This window comes from Gossypium arboreum, chromosome 7, assembly GCF_025698485.1.
Source record: "Gossypium arboreum isolate Shixiya-1 chromosome 7, ASM2569848v2, whole genome shotgun sequence".
Lineage (NCBI taxonomy): Eukaryota > Viridiplantae > Streptophyta > Magnoliopsida > Malvales > Malvaceae > Gossypium > Gossypium arboreum.
This window is the reverse complement of record NC_069076.1, coordinates 105302756-105327800: the sequence shown is the minus strand read 5'-3', so window position 1 is coordinate 105327800 and position 25045 is coordinate 105302756. Positions and strand designations below refer to the sequence as shown.

Sequence of the window (25045 nt, the reverse complement as noted above, 5' to 3'; positions counted from 1 at the left end):
TCAACAATTGAGGCTAAACAGATGACATGAATTTATATTGTAAAAAAAGTTATTTGGGTCATTTTTATGTAAGAAAGTTATTAACTAAAATAAAAATTAAATCGTCATTTTACTGCTACTAGTTATGGACCTACTAATAATATTAAAAAATAGAGAGATAGAATTAAGTAGGAGGATGAACTACTAAATTTTAATATAATAGAGGATTAAAACCATAATTAGACATTTCTTATTCACGCAGAAGATGTAGTTTTTTGGCATATGTATAGCTAAGGAAAAAAACAGAAGAATCTTAAATTGGGAAATTTAACTTAAATATATGTATGCATTGAAGAATCCATCAGATATATTATATAGAATTTTGGACTCTCTTGAACTCAGGCTGTGATATATGTGTACTTAGAAAATAATATATATATAGCATTATAATTTTTAATTGAATGTGGCTATATACATCATGAATGTAAAATTTGGGTTCGAGTATTGTGGATAGAAAAAAATATGTAATAAATTTTGTTTTCATTTAAGGATCGTTAATGTAATTGAGATTTAATATAGCTCTTGAATTTAAAAAATTCTCGTATAAAAAATAATGTTTAAGAACTTATCAATTATTTTCATATTAGGACTTAAACTTTCTTCAAATTAGCCTTTGAAGTTAGCAATTGTTCTTATATTGGAGTTTGAATTTTTTTTTTGTCGAAGCTAATTTCTAAACTTGACAATTATTCCATATTGGAGCCTGAACTGTTCTTTTTTTTTTTTCTCTCTAAAAGATGGATAGAAAAAAATTTAAATTCAAATGTTGAAACAATTATCAAGTTCAGGGATTAACTTAGATAAAAAAATTCAATCCCCAAGTTACGAATAATTACCTAATTCAAGGATTAAACTAAAAAATATTTCAAACCTTAATTACCTTATAAATATGGTACATATCTTGGTGTGATATGTAATTTGTTATTTTTAGAGTGAAAGCAAAATGTTTATATACACTTTTTCTTCCTCTAAATCATGGCCATTGAAAGAAAGAAAAACTCATTTGCACCAATATACGACCATATACATTGTTATAAAACAAGAAAGTTTAAATATAAAAAAAAAGAAAGAATAATAATCATATTAATATAATTAAAATTTAAAAGCAAAGATCACATGTATCTTACACCAGCTCATGTTGGTCTTTTCCCATAATCTTAGGATATTCTTTGCTAATAATTTATACCCTAAAAGCTAAGACACTCTCTTAATCTTTAAGTTTTCAATAACTTTGAGCTTGTAATTGGCTTCCATATATTCTCGTACTGTATCTTTTATTTTAAAAGATAATTATATAGAAATATTATACAATTAAGTCCTTTTCATCATCTATTATTCAATTATAATTGAATAATAATTCAGATATGATATAAAATATATTTGGACTTACTTATTGAAGGACTTGCATCTAAAGTGTTGAAGAAAATGAACAATACTAGTAAAATTTAGGAAGATTATTATTTTTTCTGTATTAGCGTGTCATGTCTAATTTGTTCATGCGATATGTATACATATGTATCTAAAATTTGATCTTCATATTTTAAATTTGTTCAACGTTGGAATCAAGCTAGTAGGTAACGCCTAAACTAATGGCTAGGATAACGAAATGACTTGACTGATGTGATATTGATACTTTTGAGAACTCAATTCAAAAGTCTTAAAGTTTAAACTAATGTTGTTTGAATTGGACCGAACTGGACGGTTAGACCAAGAATTGACCGAGGGACTGGTCTGGAAAGTGGCTTTGAACTTATTAGACTGAGAACTGGTACGAATTGATTGAACTGATGGCTAAACCAGATTTTTTATTTTTATTTTTTGAATTTTTAATAATTTTTTAATCGGACCAATCGGATCGGTGAAGTATTGACCTGACTAGTTTGATCTCCAATCCGGTTTAAAAAACATTTATTTAAACCCATATAAAATTCGGGTCATAATTTAAAGATGTCTAATCTGGTTAGGGCCGACACAAGGGGGTTAACAGGGGCCTCACCCCCTAAAATGAAAAATATCATTTTTGGCCCTTTAAATTTCATAAGATTTTATTTTTTTCCTTGAGGAAATTATAAAAATATAAGTTATTAAAATGGTGATATACACTTAATTTCAATCCTTAAAAAGAAATTTTAACTTTGTCCCTAAATATAACTAAATTCACACAAAATAGGAGGTGAAGGGAAGCTTCCTTTTGGCTTGATCTTAATGACAAAACTTAAGAGAGACGGAGAATTTTCAAAAGGAACTCTCATATTTGGTCTATGATCAAGAATTATTCGCCCATAATATCTATTCAGATTTAAAATTTCTGAAAAACAAGTAATAAACCTTTGTCTGAGATAACTCCCATTAAACATATATATTGTACATATAATCCTAACCTTCTGATTCTACAATAACTAAAATTACATTTGGTTTTTAGATAAAATCATGGTGAAGTAATTGCATGCAAACTTGTAAGAAAAGTCTTGCAATGCAATGCAATCCATGTGCCCACAAATCTAATTGTAGATATGAGATTCTCTCCTATATCTCTCTCCAGTCTCCACTAAACTTTGCCTTTGTTTTCCTTTTCAATTATTTTATCATTGCTATAAAACTACCCATCATTCATTCAAATCACACACACCCCCATTTCATCAACATAATCCCCTATTTTCTTCATTCCTGTTAACTACATTTGTTTATTAATTATCATTATATGGAGTATTTAATCATTATAATTTTGGTTTTTAATTATTATTTTTCTTGCTAATGAAGTTTTTTACTTTAAGTACCTAGATTCAAATTTTATCATACACATTTACATATAATTTAAATTCAGTTATAATTAAAAGAATTAAATTATGCATAAAATTATTTAATATTTATTTAGCAATTAATACAGATACACTTAATCGGTTAAAATGTAGTGAATGAAATTTAAAACTTAAATAATCCAGATTCATATTGAAACTCGAATGACCCAAAACTCCAATCTTTGTCAATTATTTGAAGTCCCCGTTTGTGTAAATTATTGTTTTCTTTAAGGATTAATAAATAATTGCTAACTTCTTTTTATTAGAAAATAATTGTTAATTTGGACGAAATTGAAAGCTTAGAAGAATATTCATGCATCAGCCGAGTCATTAAACACGCGGCAAAAATGCTAACGATTGAAGCACTTTAACAATCATATTATATGCATTTTAAAATATTAATATATATATATATATATATATTTGTTACATAGACAATAAATCATGTAATATATATAAAATAATAATTTTCAAAAAATAATAAGGTGATATATATATGGTACAAGGGCATCAAATGCAACCGGTGTATATACTTAATATTTAAATAGAAACATCTGATTCACGACATTGAATTAAATAATTAGTATTGTTGAAAATAAAAATATTTTAATATATGTATTATTATTTATTTAAGCAAGGTAGCAATTTTCACAGGTTTTGAATCAAAGCTATACGTTATAGAGTATTGGTAATCGAATAAAATTTATTTATGGACCTGCATGATGTAGGACCACAATAATAAAAAGGCATTAAATAAATCGAGTGTTTTGCTTTTTGTGTATTTTTTTGGATGTTAAACCAATAATAATTAATTTTTATATGGTTAAAATATGTTATTAGTCATTGTATTTTAATAAAATTTGAGATTTAATCCTTGTACTTGAAATGCTAAAATATTAAGTGATAATACTTTCTAATTTAAAAATCTTATTTCAATCATTAACATTATTAGCATTTTCTATAAAATTTGTCAATTTGGCACGTTGATTAGGTTATCTTCATCGGACGTGGTATATGATTGGTAGAAAATAAGTATGTTAAGATGACCTATTATATATTAAAAATTAAAAAATGACATTAGCCCCTATACTTCTATAAAATGAGTTTTAGTCCCTCTAATATAATATGGTCATTTTTCGTCCCTCTACTCGAGCCAACTTTTTTTTGTTTATTCCATTTAATAATTTGATGTGATTTTTTTTTTTTTTGTAAAATTGGCTTAGGGATTGAAAATACAACTTTCGGAAAGTAGAGGATTATAAAGGGACTAAATCTACTAAAAATACATAGCACAAGGATCTTTCATAAAATTTTACCTATTCAAATATAAAATTGGAATTGGGATTCATAATTTGACTATGATATCATGTCCGATTTGACTTTTTAAACTTTTAATGTCTTAATAATAAAATTTACCTTCTTTATATTATTTACTCATTCGATGTATATATTTTAATGAAGAAAAAAAACTCTTATATCGATGACATCTCCATCGTAAAGCTTCTTTTTGTGATATAAAACTTAAAAGTACTTTTAAATTTTAATAATATGATTTTTTTAATTCTTGACTATGGACTTTATAAAAAATAATTAATATAATTAATAGATTAAGAAAATTATATATTATATTATAGCTTATACGTCTTGTCACGAATAATTTTGATTAATTAATTCTTTGTGCTTAACATTAAGGTATACATAATTTTTCTATTAAAAAATAGGTTTTCAAATGACTTTTATAAGTAAAATTACTACTAAAGCCTTCAAGCAATGATGAAGTTTAAGCGGTGGGTATTATATTAGGGTCTGTAGCTTATAATTAATGAAATGCCCTTTGTAATAATTTTTAACTTTTGATGAAAAAATAGTGTTGTCAAAATTAGATTAAATTGATTAGTTAAATTGAGAACGAATAATATATAATTGATAATAGAGTAAGATATTGTAAATTAGTAAAAAGTTGAGAATCGAGATAAAAAAGAACAATAGTTTCAATCGATTTAATTAGGTATGACTTTTAAATTTTTTGAATTATTAATTTAATCAATTGAATCTAGAATCGATAGAATTGGTGATTTTATTTTTTTGTTAAATTAATAATTTTGAGAAAGACAATATTGTCCAAACTGAATCGGGCTGACCAGTTGAATTGAAAACGAGTGATATATAATCAATAATAAAACAAGCTACTGTAAACTAGTAAAAAGTTAAAAATCGAGATAAAAGAAAAAAAAATAGCTTCAATCAATTCAATTGGTTGTCATTGAATTAGTTATTTAATAAATTGAATCAAGAACCTATTATTTGATCGATTCGATTACTAATTCAAAAATAAGAGTTTTTTGCCCATAATTTGGGAGGGGTTTCTTTGGTAATTTCAAAAGAGTTCACATGCCTTTATAAGAAATTTGAAGATTCTCCCTTTCCACCTCACACACAACTCATTCAATATGACCCACAAATCATGTGTTAAACAACTCAACTAGATTTGCTTCACTTTGCCCCCATTGGCCTATTTTTAATTGGTATTTTATATATATATTACTAGTAACATTAAAAAAAAAATACATACAGAATAAAAAAAAAATCAATGGGGTTTTGGTACTTATATTATATTTTTCAATTTAGACTTGGATAGTCTTAAATAAAGAACTCAAATTCGAACTTAGAGATGACATTGTCAAAAGGAACAGATATGAACTTTGAAAGAGTTTTTATGAATAGTAAAACAAAAATGAAAAATACCTTAATAATACCAATCATTATACTGATAATAACGTTAATGATTTAAATTAAGGTATAACATTGATAATAGTGAAACGATTAAATTATGCAAAATTAAAATATGATAACTCAAGTTAGGTGTAATACAAGGAGAAAAACATAATTTGACAAGAATAAAGCATGTCATATTTTTAATTATTTTAAGGAAATATGTGAATTTACTAACTAATTCACTTGTGAAATTAAATCATGGATTTAACATTAATTAAATTTTCACTAAAAAATTGTTTTAAGAAATATATCTTTTCACATTAAAGTGGGGATCTTATCAATGGGGTAATAATAATAATTTATTCCTTACAATTATTAAAAGTTGAACTTCAACTATTTTAAAATAAATTTTAATTTTAACTATCAAAATTTTATAATTTTATTTTGACCGTTTAATACTAAACTCCTAACTTTGTCTCTGCATTGACTGCTCTTTTATTAAAGGATAAACTATAAATTATTCACTTTTATATGGCTTAAATTGTATTTTGATGATTACTAAATTTTAAAAATTATAATATGATTATTAAGCTATTAACATGTCATTAATGGTGTAACCAAAAATTGATTTGATATGATATATCATAATTTCAGATGAAAATTTCGGTGAAATTGTATAACTAGTCCTCTATTTTTTAGCAATTTAATTCATTTTTAATTTTTTTATAAAAGATTTGAGAGGCACAGGACATTAGAAAAGAAAAATAAAATCACATGATTAGTTTAAGATCATTGAGTAAAAATTACATGATTAGTTGTTAGCTAAAAGAGAAAAAGAAAAAGAAAATTACTTATTGGCTTCACTTCTTTCCTTTTTCTTTTACTTGTAGGAGGGAGTGGGCTAGTCGGTTTTTGGAATCAAGGGCAATTTCTGGATTTCTAGAACGTTATCATTGCTAGAGAGAAAGGGGGAGAAATTTTAAGAGAAAAATAATTAGAAAAAAAAAACCTTAATGATGGTAAAAATAATATTAATATTTAAACTAAAAATCAATTATGAGCAATAACTTAAGTAGTCGATTGGGTCTTAACTCAGTTGATATCAATATTATTGTCAATGTGAGAGGATATGGGTAATTCTAGGCGTTCTATCAAAAAATAAATACTAGGACATAGAGATTAATTATAAAATTTGACCTAAAATTAATTTTCACCTAAAATAATAATATAACATGCTACGTCACTTTAAATGGTTCAATGACCAAATTGTAATAAATAAACAACGTTAATGGTGATAGCGTAATTTTTAATAATGTTAATAATTATAGCATAAATTGTTAAGGTTTAGTAACTAAAATATAATTTAAACTCTAATATGTTATTTGCCCTTTCCTAAAATAACATTTTAAACAAATTTTGGGAACTTTGGATATAATCCCAAGAATAATCTTTAATCTCTCATTAAGAGAAGGGGATCGCTATTAAGATGCAAACAAGATTTTCTAGAATCTATAATTAAATGTTAATTTTTTTCTGACTCTTTTATTGTTTTTTCCCCGTGAAACGTTTTATTTTATTTTTTTTGAGAGCAACGTTTTTTTTAAGTTTAATTTTCATAATTAGGGCTTAGGAATATTTTTTTAAGTTTTTTTTTTTTTTGCTTTACCTTCCTTCTAAGAAGCGTGACATGCACTCATGCAGCAGAGGTGAAGTTAAAGGGTTTAATTTTTGTTTTAGTCCCTATATCATGTTGAAATTTAAACTTTAATCCTCTATGTTTATAATATTATCAATGGGTGTGTTAAAGTCTTTTTCTATTATTTTGTATCATAATTAGGGATAAGTTGAAACTCTCAATCGTATTCAACCAATAATAATAAATTTGATGACATTAAAAAGGATCTCATCTCAACTCATCACTTTAACAATAAATTTGATGACATTAAAAAAATCTCATCTCATCACATTAACAGTAGTAATCGATGAAATCAGGGCGAAGTTAAAATTTTTTGTGAAAGTCAAAATTTAATTTTACCATTTTATCATTTTTAGAAGCTAAAATGTAATTTTATAACTTTCAAAGGACTAAAACATAAATTTTTAATTTTATGGGGGAAGGCCCCTGCCAACCCTGACTGAAGTTATCAGACGGAACTTAGTAATAACATTACAAAAGTACAAGATCAAATTATGCAAAACTGAAGTAAAAGAGTTAAAATTCAAATTTAAATGTAGTAGAAGGACTACTACCATAATTAGACCAAGTTGAATGAAGTATTCATTGCAATGGCGCGTAAGGTTAGAGTATATTTTTTTCTTTGGCAAACGCAATTTTCAAAGAGACAATCGCTTTCAAACTCCTAATCAACTAAAAGAAATAACACTTTAGTAACGTAAATAGAAGAAAACAATATTTGAAAAATTACCCTCTCCGTTTAGGGTTTAATTTGATTCGAATTTAAATTTTATTAATATTTAATGTAATTATTGAGATCTATAATTTTTAACCTTTAAATTAAAGAAAAGCGTTTAAATTTTAATTGACTAAATCAATAATCATACCAATAAATTACAAAAATAATAATTATATAGGAAAGTAATTCAAAGAAATAAGCAAAAGAGAGGAAGTGGATGCAGAAAATCTATGTATATATATATATGCAAATAAATCTGTACAAAATCTGATCCAGCGATGCAATAATTACTTTGATTGAAACAAGTTTAAAAAAAGGCAGTGTGGGGAGGTATCTTTGATTCCCTTGTCACCATCTCTCTTCTGAATAACCCTTTTTTTCTCTGCAAGTGAAAGAAAAAAGCTTGGGGATTTGCAAAGCTAAATTATATATCTCGTATATATACACGCATATCAACATATATTAGGCTTAAGAACTATGGGTAGCAATTATTATGGAGAAGCAAACATGGGAAATGAAAGAGGAGGAGGGTCTTCAAGAAAAAGTAAGAAGGATAAGGCAAAGCAACCCCAAAGAGGGCTTGGTGTTGCTCAATTGGAGAAGATAAGGTTAAATGAACAAATGGGTTATCATCCTTCATTTCATGGTCCTTACTCTTCAAATTTCAACCAGGTAAAAAAAAAAAACTAAAAACCCATTTTCTTTTGGTCATTTCATCAAATGGTTACATATCATGTTTTATGGGTGGAATTTGATGAAGGAAAAAATGGGTTTTCTTTATTTTTGGTGTGCTGGGTACATGCAGGAAGATATGAAAATGCAGCATCCAACTGGTTATTCATCTATGGTAGCATCATCTTCTTCATTTTCATATTCATCATCTTCATCAACTTCTTCAGCTTCTTATGGTTTCCACCCTAGCATAATGGTGGGTGTTCTTTATTTGTTGTCTTCAAAGATATTTCAATTAAATCCTCTTTATTGATGGGTCATTAATTGAGTGCTTCTTTGACATGATTTTCTGTGTCACCCATTATAGCTTTAGAGGATAATAAACCATGGCATACAAGATTTTTGGTGGATATATAATAAATATATATATGCACGTGTATGTATGTATATGTACATGTTTTCCCTCATCACCATGTTCATCACAGCTACAAGTTGAAAATGGTTTTTACAAAAATATGGATCATTTGAATTTAAGTTGGTGCTAAACCCTAGATGCTAATTTTCACTCCCGCTGTCATCCCCAGTTTCAAATACATATCAATGACTATGTTGTTGAATAGGAGTATTGCTATAAATGCAAGAAATTGAATGGATTGCTTATGATTTTTACCTAAATATTACAGATGGGGCTTAGTGAATATGATCAAAGAGCAAACATCAGTTATGGTGATTCCCAACCTAGTACTGCAGCAAGGTGCATATACACATACATATCTATATAGCTTTGCATTTATGGATACATTTTCTTTTGGCTTGTAATTAATGTTTTGCAACAGTTGGAACCCTGGCAGTGGCATCTTAGATGCACAACCAAACATGACCAGACAGCTTCTAAACCTACATGTTGAGGTACTGTATATATATATATTTATATATATGCATACACATATACATTCAGATACTTGGTAACAATACCATGAGTCTCTTGTATTAAAAGTCAAATTGCATTTTGCCTCTTTACTCAAAGAACAAGTATTTAGTTAAAAATTTCATCTTATTCTATTAAAAATTGGCCCTTGTATGTTGACTTGACGTACGTGTGACACTCCACGTGTAACAACTTCCTGATTATTTCATCAGTCATGTCAGTTTTTAACGGTAAAAATAGATGAAAATTTTAATTGAAATGACTAGTTTGCTCTTTGATTTAATGTATAGGGACTAATTAGTTATTTTTAATAAAATGAGCAAAATGCAATTTGAGTCTTTGTGCAAGAGCCTCTACGGTACTTTTACCATATATCCTTGTATGTAAACTGTTAATAAGATTCCGTATTTCCTATATATTTGCAGGATTTACATCCCAAAAAAAGCAAATCATTGGGGTCTAGTAGTCAAAATTCTGAATCAAGTGAAACACAAGAGTTAGATTTGGAGCTGAGATTATCACTGTAATCAGTAATGTTTTTCTGCCACTTAAAAATGTTTTATGCTTATATTTCCTACCTTAGAATTGTAAGTTCATAATATGGTCTTGCAATTTATAGATTCAACATGAACATATGGATGAACTTGTTTTGAATCTTGTGTAAAAAAGAAGGTAGAATATTGAGTTGCTGCTGCATGAGATATGTAGTGATAATTTGATCAGGTAGAATATTGAGTTGCTGCTGCATGAGATATGTAGTAATAATTTGATCTTCATATTCATGAATTTTCAAGGAAATTAATGAAAATTTCAATGATTAAGTAGGTGCAAATACCACAGAGGCCCCTTATATCATGAGTCAAATATAATTTTGTCCTTTTTACTAAGAAAATGGACAAATTAGTTCTTATATCTTAGATCAAAGAGTAAACTGGCCATTTCTGTTAAAAATTCCATCCATTTCTCCTATTAAAAATTGGTGTGGATGACGAAATAGGTAGACAGTTACATTCAATGTTGCATGTGTATCTCTCATGCTGACGTGCATGTATTAGTAATTTTTAACGGTAGAAATTGATGAAATTTTTAACAGAAGGACCAGCCTGTTCATTGATATAACGTATATGGATCAATTTATCTATTTTTAAGTAAAAGGGACAAAATATAAACTGACTTCTAATATAAAAACTTCTATAATACTTTCACCAATCAAATCCCATATGATGGAATTGATCCCTTAATTAGTCCCTATTGTTCAATAGTCAATCACTTTATTAAAGAAGATGGAAAGGACTTAAAATAATAATAAAAAAACATGTCAAGGAGCAAGTACATACAAAGTGGGGGACTAAAGGTTTCTCAATTAAGATAAGAGTGATCAAAAGGGACAATTTTGGGACATGTCTTTGGAATCATGTTCTTCATATATACATGAACTTATACTATGTAACATATATTGTGGCAAACAAAACTGATCACTTCATGGTCAATATTAGCTGCTTTTTTTTATTGCCTTTTAGACAATGAAATGAAACTAAGACCAAGGCCAAACCACTAAATTAAGGGTTATGTCAAACAAGCAAAGCTTATCTTTAAACAAAATGCTAAAGAATCTATGAGGAGTCATTTGATTCTCAGTTTCATGCTGTTATGTATATGAGTTCATTATATGTACTTTGATTATTGACATCTTAGTTTACTTTAACGAATCATTTCACTACAATAAAAGTTTTATTTCTATTATAGGGACCTAGAGAATCAATTTAATCTTTATACTATTAAAAAGAATAAAATAAGATCAAATTAGAATAGAGTTAACATAAAATGTTTAAAATTATCATTTATTATTTAACTGAGAGTTTTATGATTCTATAAATGAAATTTTTGTTTGGAATTTGAACTGCAGTTGAAAAAATATTTTTCAAGGCGGTTTGCATACGTAAATATTAATTGTACTACATTTTGGACTTATTTAATTATTTTTAATAATATAAGGATTAAATAAATTTATTTAATAATACCCTATAATACAGGGACTTCCTAGTACTTTAACCTATGTGTATGTGTTTTGAACAATGAAGTCTTCATTGGAGAAGATACAGGCTATATATATATATATATATATATTTAGGTGAAAGTATCTGTAAAGTCCTATTAAAAGAGTTGAGTATTAATTTGATTTGATTCCTATAATAGAAAAACGTTCCATATATATGGCAAAAAAAAAATCCCAGAACTGCAATATTTGAGATGTTAATTCAGTACACATAAATGGGGTATTCTTTTTTAAAGCCTATAAATAAACTAATCTTCATCAAGCAAGCAATATAACATTTTTTTTTTTAAGCTTATGAATCACCATAGTTTTCATTGCATTTTATTTTTGCATTTTCTACATGCAGTCAACTACCGATTGGTGTAGTGGCAAAATGGGTCGGGATCAAAAATTTAAAAATAGAGTCAAATTGAAGTGTTTAGATAATTTATGGAATGTAAATTAAAAAATCTGGTTACTCAAAATTGAATTAAATTCTATTTTTAATAAATAATTAATTTTAATTTTTATTATATAAAAATTAAATATTTTATTTTTAAAATAGTGAAAATAATTTAAAATTTTTAATTTTTTAGAAATATTTATAAAAAAGGCATTAGAATTTTGTTAAATAATATGCAAAAAATCATAAAATAAAACTTATTTTATCAAAATAAATCTAAAAATATAAAACTAAAATTAATAAAATAAATGAAGAATGAATTAAATTATAATGAAAGATTTAAAAAAAAATTAAAATCTAACCGAATCGAACCAATACGACCCCTACAAACATCAAAGTTGAAGTTCAAACTTGAAAAATATTTAAGAAAAAGTGTTATGAATCAACCATTAATGGAGCAGCCATCGTGAATGTAATTTTTCACATGTATTAAAAAATTACATCTTCAAACCCTAACACGCTTGCTTACCCCATAATATAATAATGATTACTTCATCAAAAAAATCTAAATAAAAACCTTTTCTGGGGTTCATCTAATCTTGCTGAGCTGAAACATTGAGAAATTTTATTTTATAAAAATATATCATAAGTCCTTTTACTCTTACTAAATTTGGAATTCAGTTCTTTTACTTTTTAAATTTTAAAATTTAGTTCTAATTGTTAACAATGTTAAATTTATTTTGTTAAATCCAGGTTTATTACAACATTATTTTTTAAATTACATTGCTATCAAGTGAGTGCTTTTTATTTTAAAATATCACATCAATAAATTTATAGTATTACTTGGATCTGAAATTTGAAAGGAAGAGCGACTAATTCTTAGAAATAGAAGTGTAGGGACTAAAATCTAATTTCATAAAATACAGGGACTTATAACGTATTTAACCCTTTTTTAACCCTAAGCTATCATGATGAAAGCAATATGTAATTTAGCTTAAAAATTGATTGGCTCCAATTATCTCAATTTACTTGCACGTTTTGCCATTACCACAAAGAGAACGATGTGCATTATACAAGTGATCTTGACGTGTTTCTTGTCTGCTTTCACTATACATAAAGTTGCTTGCTTTCAAATATTTGTAATGTAAAAGCTATGAATATACCCCCCATGAACAGCTCTATTGTTAATAATTCAATATCATTCAAATTATAATTATTCCTATCAAAGACCAAAAGGATTATTAAAGATTAATTTTATGGAATCCGAATTTAAGACCAGTTGATTCATACGAATCTCAATATAAAAGTGTGACTTATTTTATAGTTTAAAGGAAAATGTTTAATATATATATATATATATATATATAATAAGTTTGTTTAATTACAAATTTCATATATTGATGCTAAATTCAGGTTCGAACTTTATGTGTGGAAAGTGAAAATCCTCTTCTTCTTCTTTTTCGAATAAATGTAAACTATAATTATTCTTATTAAAGATAAAAAAAGATCATTAAGATTATTTTCATAGAACCCGAATTTAAATTCAGTCGGTTCATGCAAATGTCAACATAAAATTAGAGTATTTTGGGGATTTACAAGAAATATCGGGTTGTACAATGGCTGTTAAAAACAAATTATTTAGAAGCACTGCATCATGCTAAAAGTACTCTGATGATACAATAGCCGGATTTCGATATTAAAAAATTTGTTCATATTTTTTTCCATCATCAGAAAAGAAAGATTAAAGAGAAAAAAAAAAGTATGTTAATTGTACGCTTCTTCCTTAAAGGGGAAAAATGAGATAAAAGTTAAATAAATCTTTCCAAAAAAAGGACATATTTGCAAAATGCAAATAGGAAGTAATAGGGATTTGTACCCCTCTATGAGAGCATGAAAGAACTTTGATTTCATTGCAAAAGCAAAAAAGTATTAAGTAAATTATTGCACTTTAAATAATCATTATTGCAGAAATGAATATAAATTACGTTATTTAAATGAAATTTATCGAAATATGAATCTTTATAAATGAATTAAATAACCCCCAAAGATTTCCTATGTATGTATGTATGTATGTATGTATGTATGTGTCTAGGCATAGATATGGGCGGCCATCACCCTCAACATGGTAAAACAAAGGAATGATTTTGGAAGCCCCCAAAATTTCTTACTCCTTTAAAAATAATAAAATTATAAAATTAATATAATGATAAAATAGTCTTTTTCCCCCTCAAGTTTTTGTAATTCCATTTTGGCTCCCCTAAATTTTTTCTTGCCTTTGCCGTTGGTTGTTGATTCACCTTATTTGACTCTAAATTTACCAAAAACATCTGCCATATATAGTAATATACAACCATTGAAATTATGGATGAAGATTGTTGATTGAATCTTAGCTTAATTAATATGCATATTATTGCAAATACAAGAGGATATGAGTTTTAAGTGTGCTAAAATGCATTATCCTCTTATTTATGAGTTGGGAATGGATTATGAATAGTTTTATAATCAGAACTTATAACGAGATTATTAAAAAACAAAGTCATGTTCAGAGCAATGATTAAAGTTTAGAAATAATATAAAATGGAGACTTTTTTGGTAAAAAAAAAAATGAAGACCTAAAAAGACTTATGGGAAGGCATGTATACTGTGTGCAAATTTGCATTGTCGGCATCTATATATTTAAGGCTTGTTTTGGGTCAAATATTGATTTTCATCCTTTTATTATGTTCAAATTTGTAATTTAATTCTTGTAATTTAATTTGACATAATTTGATCTCTAGTTTTAGAATTTCATTAATTAGTCTAAATATTTTAAACAAAAAGTAATTAGTCGAAAAATTTAACACGGTTACTTATTTTAATTAAAATGTTTATGTGTAATTTTCCTAAAACACCCTCTTCTAATATGAACAGAATTCATGTCAATTTGATGGGTTGAAAATGATATTTTTAAGTAAAATAAGCACTGGAATTTTAACTGAAACAACTAATAACATTATAAAAATAAATAAGTCGAATTATGTTCATTAATTTCGTTTCTATTGTAACTTTTAGGTGTTAACAAATTTCTTTTATTAATGGGAGATCGAATTGGTTTGTTAAACTATTAAAATAATTAAGAAGAATAAAATAAAAATAATTAATTTTTTAAAAAATCAAAGATAAAATAAATTAAATATAATTAAAAATTCAATTTTTTGGTTAAAAAACATATTTTCGATTTTAACCAATTTTTCTAATTCTCTATTTCTGGATTTTTTTTATCTAGTTTGAAACATTGTTAGCTTCTTCTTTTTTTTTTTTTTGGTTATTCGTCACTAGTTTAACCAATTGGTCTTCCGACTCTTGACTAAACCTGCAATTCAACTAATAGAGACAAAACCAAGAAAAAAAATTTAGGTTCAAAATTTACCGTTTTACTAATTCATAAACTTAAAGTTCTCAAAAGCGTCATACAACAGTTCTTTATATTTTTTTAAAAGTTAAAATTCTTTAATATAATCTTATCAATCATTCGATCTAATCTAATTTCAACAGCATTCCATATTTTATATACAACAACACAAAATTCGAAGTAATTATATTAATATTTTATTCACAACATCAATCAAATCTAAATTAAGCAACCCCACAAATGAGGGAATATTATCATTTACCAAAACCTAAAAAGATTAAAAAGAGAGATTTCATATCTTCATGGGGGATGTGTGGGAGAATTGGGAAACTGTGTGACTTACTAATCAAAAGTAGAGATTATTTCACAAGCTTAAAATTTATTGCTTTTCAAGCCCATTGGGCTTTTGCTATTGGGCCCATCAAACCATTTTTTCCATTGGAAGTTGTAAGAATTGGCCTAAAAAAATGTTCTGTCAATGAAGGAAAGGTATGTTTTTCTATGTTGGAACTGAAAGTCAAGAGATTCTTTTAGATTTTTTTAATGTTATAATTGTTGTATTATTTATAAATTTGGAATTTATTATTTATATTTTTAGATTTTAAAATTTAAGTTGAATTGTTAACACTATTAAATTTATTAGCGTGTATCTTAAAATAAAAAGAATCTTCATTTGATAATAATGTAATTAAAAAATAACTTTGTAATTAACTTAAATTTATCAAATTAATCTTCACAGTATTAACAATTGGACCTGAATTTTAAATTTTAAATTTTAAAAATAAAGGAATTAAATTCCAAATTTACAAAGAGCAAGGGACTTATTACATATTCTAACCATTTTTATATTATATTTTCTTTTAGGTCAAATTAGGTTATTAGTCAAATATTATGTGTATGTTGTAAATTTAGTTCCTATACTCTTATATGATCAATTTTACTCTTTTTACTTTTTGAGTTTTAAAATTTTATCCACTTGGATGATCACAATTAAATTCTATTAATATCAATTATAACTATCAGCTTCAACGCCGGTTGCAACTTAAGGAAAAACTGGCAGACCATTATAATTTGCATTATTTGATCATTGGCATATTTTGAACAAATTGATTTCGAACTTTAATTTCTAAAGATTGAAGACTGTTAACAACTTATCTAAGAAGACTTTATCCACAAGAATCGACACAAATAAGCACTCAAATCAAACTCTTAATGCAATCGAAGTTCTCCTAAATAGAGATATTTATCAGTATGTTGAATATTGAAGATGTTTTTAAAGAGCAGAAATAAGAGCACCTTATTTGTTCAATTAGGAATTGTTTTAAGTGCAAAGTGTGCCTTTAGATGTGCGGTGCGTTTACCTCCGATAAGGTTAAAAACATTGATAGCGGTGAGATTAGTTATTGTAGCTGTGAGGTAAAAGGTTCCATTGCACCATAGTAACCGCCTATCCAAAGGCAAACTTGATCGAGTTAATCAATTAACATTTAAATTTTCAAGCAGAAAGACTTAGGGTGGGTTTAGATGGGTAGTGCGTTTACACGCGGTTAGTGTAAAAACAGGATGGCGGTGAGATTAGATATTGTACGATACTGTAGCGTGAGACAAAAAGTAAGTCTAAACACATTGCATTGCACTCCACCCTTAGAGGGAGAATGGTTTAGATCAAAGTATAAGAGTGAGGTTACAATTGAGTTGAACATAGATTATAGCTTGTACTTATCGTTGATTACATGTTGGACAAGATCCGGTAGACATAAGAAGTTTTCGGTCTACGTGAATAATTTTCTAGTGTCCATCTCTATTTTTCTTCCTGCAGTTACTTCTTCAAGTTGTAACTAAATGAATAGTTGACAAGTAAAACTCAACAAACTTTCAAATTAATTTGTTAGGATAAATTATACTATTAGTCTAGCAATATGCGTAATTTGTGGATTTAATTCCTCTTCTCCAATTTGGTCATTTGACGACCTTATATTTTTTAAAATTTAAAATTTTAGTCCTAGTTAAAATGGTAATCGTTAAATCTATTAACTAAAATGACATTGCTTTTCTTTTCTTTTTTTGTTGTTGGTGTGAGTATTATGTAGTAATACTAAGCTATGTAGTAATACTAAGCTGAGATGATATTACTCATATGACAATATATTTATCGTATAAGATTTTTAAAACAATAGAATTTAATGACTACGTTTTGCTAGAATTAAAATTTGAAAATTTGAAAAGTCTAACGACTAAAAAATACTAGATTAAAGTGTAAGGACTAAATTTACAATTTATGAATAATATAAGGACTAAAATCCAATCAAAAGTGTCACGACTATATCTCACTTAAGTCAAAACAAACTAAATTAGATAAAAGGGATTGTTCTTGTCAATTATAACCCATACTTGAAATTCTAACTTGATCAACTTAAATCCAAACTCGATTTAATCATAAAAAATCAACAACCTAAATCCATTTAACTCCAACCTCATTGTCTCCAAACTCAAACTGGCACAATACGAAACAACTCAAATCCAAAATAATATCAACCCGAAATGCCTTAAACCTAAAATGACCTAAACAATTAACGTGAAATAACCAAAACTTAGTAATCAAAATCCAGAAGGAGTTAAACTTGTAATGGTTCAACCCCAAAAACTTGAAACAACTAAACTTAAAAAAAATGTAAACTCACAATTAATCCAAAATCTAAAATAACTCAAACCCAATATTAACCTAAATAGAAATAATCAAAAAAATTTAAATTCGGTCAAAAATTTGCCCGACCGGTCTAATTGTGTTTTCTTCTATATAGTTTTTAACCCTTTACGTGTAATTTAACATCAGGTCTCAAATCGACATTTATAATTTATTGTATTAATTTAGTGATTAATTTTTTTTTTCGATCAACCAGTTTGATACACATGTGTCACCCTACAATTATAACTCATGCCATCATTATTTAAAAATATATTTATAAAATTCCAAAATAAACATAAAATAATATAAATTGAAAAAGTAACCCTTAAAATTATCATTTTGTTGTTCACGATTTGAATGGGATTTTTCGTAAAGGAATTTTTTTCTCTTTTGTTAGAAATAAAGGAATTCTCTTGTAATTATTTGGGATGGATGAGTATCAAATTTAATCTTGGAAAGAAAGATAACAATTGATTTCGTGTTTTCAATTTAGAATTTTAGGTTTTTTATTAATTTGAAATTTTTATTATTTTAAAGATGTTATAATTATGAAATAATATGTGTTTAAATTGAACGATAGATCAAAATAAAATTTTAGATATTAAATTAAAAAAATTATAAATATCAAATTAAGAGAATGTGCGATTAAACAACTCTCTATTACCAGATCGTCTACAGAATTCAAGATGATGCATTAGATTAAAGGCATGGAAAAGTTATTAATTAGGGAAAATTCAAATTCATTAATGACTTATGACAACAACTGCCTAGCTGTCAGAATTGGATTAAGTTGAGACCCATTTTGGACCATTTATTTTATGAGCGTATGGCAATTAAGACAATGACTTGGGTTTGGTCTTTCTGTTTCAACATGCACCAAGTTTTTGGTAGGTGTTTCTTTTTCTTTTCTTTTTGAAAATTTGGTAGGTGTTTCTTAATAATAATAATAATAATATTTTAATACATCAATTTCCTCAAAATAAGATAATACAAAGATTAATACTTACAAATACAAAATCTAATATTATAAACAGTGAAGAATGCAAGGGTAGGTAGGAGGTTTCTTCTACAATACAAAAAATTGTAATTTAATCTCTTTAAAAATAATTAAATTATAATTTATACATAGTAATATTGCACTTGGCCTACGGGCAGAGTAATATTGTAATAAATTTTCTAGGGAGCCAAGAAATATTTTAGATATAATGATTTTACAAAAAAATTATTTTAAATCTTCATTTAGTTTCTCGTATTTTTAATCTTTAAATTCATATTTTTATCAAATTACTTTAAAATAGAAGGTATAATTAACATTTTTTAATTTTGATGATGTGACACACGTAAATTGCTATATGAATGATATGATAATATTTAATTACTTTTTAAAATTTTAGAAATATCAAAATTTTTAAATAATTTTCATATATGTTTTTATTTTTTGAATTTTTAAAATTTTAAAAAATTAATTAAATGTTGACATGTCATTCATGTGGCAATTTACGTGTATGCTATGTCAAGAAAGTTAAAAATGTTTAAAGTTTTCAACTATTTTAAGGTGATTTAATAAAAAAGTCTAAAAACTAAAAAATAAAAAATTTAATGAAATGTTAAAATGACTTTTTCTGTAAATTTAGAGGGCTAAAAAATCATTATACCTCAAGTTGAAGTATAAAAATTCTTATTTATAAATATAATAAATGTTATTAATTAATTATTTTTAGTAAAATTGATTTTTATCTATAAATATAATAAACTTATAAATAATAAAATTTATTTAAATAACAAATTAAGTAATATAATTTCTTCAAATTCATACTTCTATGTATTTCTATACTCTTTTGTGGTTTCAGTTTCTTAAAAGAATAAAAGAAATATATAAAAAAAAGTACTTATTGAACCTTATTCTCAAGCTTCGATGATCTGATCGATTCGAAATCGTCGACACAATAGCATGGAACGATTCGTCGGCGGCAAATTCAAGCTCGGTCGCAAGATCGGCAGTGGTTCCTTCGGCGAAATTTATCTCGGTTCGTCTCCACTCAATATATATATTTGGTTGTGTATAATTTAAAGTGATTTATAAGCATTTTGATTTTGTTTTCAACAGCTACACATATCGATACGTTTGAGATAGTCGCTGTTAAGATCGTAAGTGTCGTTTAATTGTTTAGATTCTTGATCTGATTATCGTTTTAAGCAAAGAGAGCTAGAATTGAAAATCACTTGTTATTTTCCTTTTGCGGTTACAGGAGAACAATAAAACGAAGCATCCGCAACTGTTTTACGAAGCAAAACTGTACAATATTCTTCAAGGAGGAAGTAAGTGTTCTGCTAGAAGTTAAAGTTACTTGCATTTTAGAACTGTGAAATGAGGAATTAGTGTTTTTTTTTTATGATTTTAATTAATGCGTAGGTGGAATTCCTAGCATAAAATGGTCAGGTGTAGACGGTGAAGATAATGCACTTGTTCTCGATTTGCTCGGACCGAGTTTGGAAGATCTTTTTGTGTATTGTGGAAGGAAATTTTCGCTGAAAACTGTCTTAGTGTTGGCTGATCAAATGGTGAGCTAAAATTAATGGAAGTTTGTGTTTTTTTAAATAATCACATAATTTTGTATTCTGATGGTTGAATCTATTTTAGATTACAAGAATTGAATATGTTCACTCTAAGGGATTTCTTCATAGAGATATAAAGCCTGATAACTTCCTCATGGGACTTGGTCGGAAAGCAAATCAAGTTTATATAATTGATTTTGGACTAGCAAAAAGATATCGAGATTCCACGACTAATTGCCATATTCCATACAGGTAGTTTTTTGGGTTTAGTTTGTTGCTTGTTAACCTGTCTTCGTGTTTCTTTTGGCCTGTTATTTGTAAACCAATTTTACTACAATTGTGTGATATGTGGGTCTTGAACTACTTTTGCTTCTTACAGAGAGAACAAGAATTTAACGGGGACTGCACGTTATGCCAGTTGCAATACTCATCTTGGAATAGGTAAGGGAAGACAATTTTTTATATTTTTTCATTCATAAAATTGAATTAAGCATGCATTCGTTTATTTGGGTATTTTGTCTATTTTTTTCATAGAGCAAAGTCGAAGGGATGATTTGGAATCACTTGGCTATGTACTTCTATATTTTCTTAGAGGAAGGTAGACAGCCTGTTTTCAGTGATTCTAAGGCAATATTTTGGTATTTGTTTGTGTATAAAGCTGACCAAAATTTTCATGATATAGCCTTCCATGGCAAGGTTTGAAAGCTGGCACAAAGAAGCAGAAATATGATAAAATATGTGAGAAGAAGGTGTCCACTCCTATCGAGGTGTGTCTGTGCTTTTTGTATCTTTCAGTTCTATATTGTGATTCTAGTATGATTTGATTAACATGGCTTCTGTTTCCTTTTAAGGTTCTTTGTAAGTCCCATCCTGTGGAACTTGCATCTTACTTCCATTATTGCCATTCGTTGACATTTGATCAACGTCCTGATTATGGATTTTTGAAGCGTCTTTTCCGTGATTTGTTTGCTCGTGAAGGTATTGTTGGATGCATTTTACTTTTCAAATTCTTTAAAAAGAGGTTTTTGAGCTGCATTGATTATACAATGAATGTGTTGGTTCGTCATCATAATTAGCTTGTGCTACACTCTTTTATGTCTTCTATGTTCTAAAGGGCTTATTGTTTCAAAGCATGAGGCTTTATCTATGCTACTGAAGAACTCAAGAAAGTGATTGTGATCTAGGGTGATGTCCTTTTGACATTACTGGTTAAAATATGCCATTGAATGGGGAAGAAAAAAGCCCCCTGCTAGTTGGCCTCTTGGACCAAGTGTCGGGATTTGAGCTAGCAAATGACAATGGAATGACATAAATGAAAACTTTTGTATGTGGTTTACTGCAAACTAATTTTTGGTTTATTTTGTTATAGGTTATGAGTTTGACTATATTTTTGATTGGACTATCATCAAGCACCAGCAAGCCCAGAAAAGTAGATCTCAGCTCAGATTGTCTGTTAGTAGCTTACTTCTTTTCCTTGAAATGTGCAACAATATATATTGCAGTTAATGTTGTATATATTTTTTGACCTGCCTGATTTGGTAACTGTATTCTTTAAATGGAAGATCTATTTTTTTTTTATAAGATTATATCCCCAAATTACAGCCAGTTCCTGGAGGTAGCAGCAGTCATCCTTTTCCAGTGGATGTGAACAATCATCAAGGTTAGCTCCTGCTGACGCACTTTGTGCTCAAATGACTGAATCATATCTTGAGGAATTTATCTGTTGGATTAAAGAAGAGATAGGGTTCAGATGTAAAATCATCAATGATCTTTATCTTTAGAGAAATTCCGAATTCTGTTATTATTGATGTTAGTTTTACTTGGAAATAAATAGGATTTGTGTTTGTTTAACTTTCAGGAAGTTCTAATCCTTCTTACTTGACTGATATTACAGAGCGCACTAGATCAAACAATGTTTCGAGTCCTGTTGAGAAAAATGTAAGTTCAAGATCTTATTTCAGTTAAGAAGGAAAATTTATGCCAACTATTTTTGTGGTAAAAGTAACATGGAGGCCCTTGTACTAAGAGTCAGATTGCATTTTGCCCCCTCTACTCAAGAAATGGGCAAATTGGTCCCTGTATGTTAGATCAAAGAGCAAGTTGGTCCTGTTAAAAATTCCATCCATTTTTTCTGTTAAAAACTGATCCCTTTATGTTAGCATGAGGTATACATGGCACGCCCATATTATTGTTTGGTTATTTTGTTAGCCACATCAGTTTTTAACAGTACAAATGGATAATTTTTTTAACAAAAAGGACTAATTTGCTCTTTAATCTAATGGAAAAGGACTAATTTGCCCATTTTTTTATTAGAGGGGGCAAAATGTAATCCGGCTCCTAGTACAAGGACCTACATGGTAGTTTTAGCTATTCTTTTTTGTGTAGATATATATGGATACAGTTCTTTAGTGTTTATTTATCTTAATTAGGAATTATTTTTGTGCTTTTGGATCTTTGAGTGCATTCTAGCTTCATTTGTGATATTGATTTTCATGTTTGATTTTGTCAGATTTTTTACCCTCATACACCCTCATCTTCATTTGCACATGCCAGTACCTCAAGAAGAAATGGGCAGAAATCAACATTGCCCAATGAAACTACTAATTCTGGGCCTGGGCATGGAAACAAAATCGGTCCTTCCAGTAGTTGGATATCATCATTGCAGCGCATTTCATCTGCCAAATGATGAAAATTGTAATTTATCAGCTCATAGATAAGTTTCTATTAAGTTGAACTCTATCCAAATGCAATTAATGCTGGTATACTCGCATCATTGACCAAAAATTCTCAACATTACCTATGGTTCAGGTTAAGGAATTCTAGTGATGCATCTATGATTAGCTCACCTAAAGCCCCAGTTTTCTTTAGCATAAACCTTTGGTTGTTACTGAATACTGATACCTGAAGCTTGTATGATTCTCATGCTGTAGATGTCGTAAATGGCCCAAATAGCAACCTTTGTTTCACTGGCTTTTCCTAAATGTGAATTATGCGTGATGGACCATGTTATAAGCATTAGGTAGTCCAATTTCATTTTTGACATTTGTTTGCCGCAACTGCTATCTTTTATTTGCATGCGTTTCAATTTTTTCTGCTCCTTTTAACGAACTCATTGAAGTTGTTGAATATTTTAGCTTCATGTTTTCCTTCATTCTCCAGTTGTTTTCTCAGCGCAATTTCTATTTGTTTTTGTGCATCACTTAAAATATTTCGGCTTCTCATGTCCTGTCAAAGTGTATGGTATGAAATTTTTTTCCAGCAAGTTTACATCATATATATTCGTGTATCTAAATTTAAATAATCCTTCTAATTATACATTTTCATGCTTCTTTTGTAGGTGTGTTTGAAGACCGTAAAATGTATACCCATCTTCTAACACGGAAAATCTAGAAAGGACTGCTTGAAGAAACTATTTATAGAAAATCTAGAAAAGTCTCAAAAGGGCCTTCCCTTCGAGTCCTTGATTCTGCAAATATCATCAGTGCACGTGGCGTAAAAGTTCAAGTTCTGCCTTTGATTTCAACTTGCCTATGACAATGAACATGTTACAATACATATCTCTACCGAGCTTGTCTAATCATGTACGATGCGAATCTGTTCGGGATAATGAGAGAATATATAAAATGAACAACTAACTTTTTTACACATTTGCTGTGGAAAATGGATTCTGAAGAACTGAGGAGCTCTACGTGACTATGCTGGTATCGCGTAAACTAGGCGAGGCAGACAATACATTACTTCGAGCTATCGTATGTACAACTGCTGACAATCTACTGTCTGATATATAATGCTATTTCAGAATGGAAAAAGTCGATGAAAACATTATGTTCTGTCCTTACAACTAGGGCTCCTTTGATTGTACATTTTTGGTCTTCCTTGAAAGCTCTTGGGGCAGTGCCAAATCATTATTATTATTATTATTATCAAAGGTTAAATGACATATGTAAGCAAATCCATATGATTATTTATTGTTCATCTTCTGTAAATATCAGTGGCTATATCTCATTTACTTTAAATAGCTTTAGTTGGAACAAACGAAGATTTGCGTCTTGCTGGTTTTATTTCAATCAAATGGTTTGAAACAAGAATAAACGTGTCAATTAGGCTTGTTGGAATGTGTCAAATCTTTTTGTGTCGTTTTATTTAGATGAATTTTTTTATTTTGAGTTGTTGTGTTTGAATTATTTCAGATCTTTTTATTATTATTTTAGTTATGATTATTGACCATCTATAATGGTTTAATACTATATGTTTAATACAACATTTGGCACCTTTCCAATGATACGATATCTAGGAATGGTGTTAAGTTTTAGTATTTAATTTGAATTGATTCATAATTAACTAATAATATTAGAAGATAATCGCAAGCTACCCTAAATTTATTCAAAATTATAATTCAATGATGTTG

At 27.8% G+C, this 25045-nt stretch overlaps 2 protein-coding genes across 7 annotated transcripts; both read left to right on the top strand.

The window, feature by feature from the left end:
- The first annotated feature begins 7962 nt into the window (after positions 1-7962).
- LOC108486791 (protein SPEAR3-like) lies at positions 7963-10398 on the top strand. The gene is made up of 5 exons (XM_017791032.2): positions 7963-8638; positions 8772-8894; positions 9322-9392; positions 9475-9547; positions 9992-10398. The coding sequence occupies exons 1-5, from the start codon at positions 8444-8446 to the stop codon at positions 10091-10093; spliced, it is 564 nt and encodes a 187-aa protein (XP_017646521.1). The 5' UTR covers positions 7963-8443; the 3' UTR covers positions 10094-10398.
- A 9465-nt stretch (positions 10399-19863) lies between these two features.
- Positions 19864-24729, top strand: LOC108456281 (casein kinase 1-like protein 3). 6 transcript variants are annotated; one of them, XR_008285622.1, is made up of 15 exons: positions 19864-20108; positions 20189-20229; positions 20331-20400; positions 20495-20643; positions 20723-20889; positions 21017-21078; positions 21172-21235; positions 21320-21404; positions 21489-21615; positions 22007-22089; positions 22240-22297; positions 22496-22575; positions 23147-23656; positions 23797-23877; positions 23975-24729. XR_008285622.1 is itself a non-coding variant. In XM_017754889.2 (14 exons), the coding sequence occupies exons 1-13, from the start codon at positions 20033-20035 to the stop codon at positions 23321-23323; spliced, it is 1203 nt and encodes a 400-aa protein (XP_017610378.1). In that variant the 5' UTR covers positions 19864-20032; the 3' UTR covers positions 23324-23331; positions 23975-24729. The 6 variants fall into 6 exon arrangements, 2 of the variants coding, with proteins under 2 accessions (XP_017610378.1, XP_017610369.1); XR_008285623.1 differs by having other exon boundaries at positions 22532-22575; positions 23147-23877; XR_001866885.2 differs by having other exon boundaries at positions 23147-23877.
- The last annotated feature ends 316 nt before the right edge of the window (positions 24730-25045 follow it).

Bases quoted from the DNA above. Each gene is read 5' to 3' on its own strand.
- LOC108486791 (XM_017791032.2), top strand. From the start codon at position 8,444: ATGGGTAGCAATTATTATGGAGAAGCAAACATGGGAAATGAAAGAGGA. The intron at 8,639-8,771 runs GTAAAAAAAAAA...GGGTACATGCAG, and splicing joins ACTCTTCAAATTTCAACCAG to GAAGATATGAAAATGCAGCA. The intron at 8,895-9,321 runs GTGGGTGTTCTT...TAAATATTACAG, and splicing joins GTTTCCACCCTAGCATAATG to ATGGGGCTTAGTGAATATGA.
- LOC108456281 (XM_017754880.2), top strand. From the start codon at position 20,033: ATGGAACGATTCGTCGGCGGCAAATTCAAGCTCGGTCGCAAGATCGGC. The intron at 20,109-20,188 runs GTTCGTCTCCAC...TGTTTTCAACAG, and splicing joins CTTCGGCGAAATTTATCTCG to CTACACATATCGATACGTTT. The intron at 21,405-21,488 runs GTGTGTCTGTGC...TTTCCTTTTAAG, and splicing joins AGGTGTCCACTCCTATCGAG to GTTCTTTGTAAGTCCCATCC.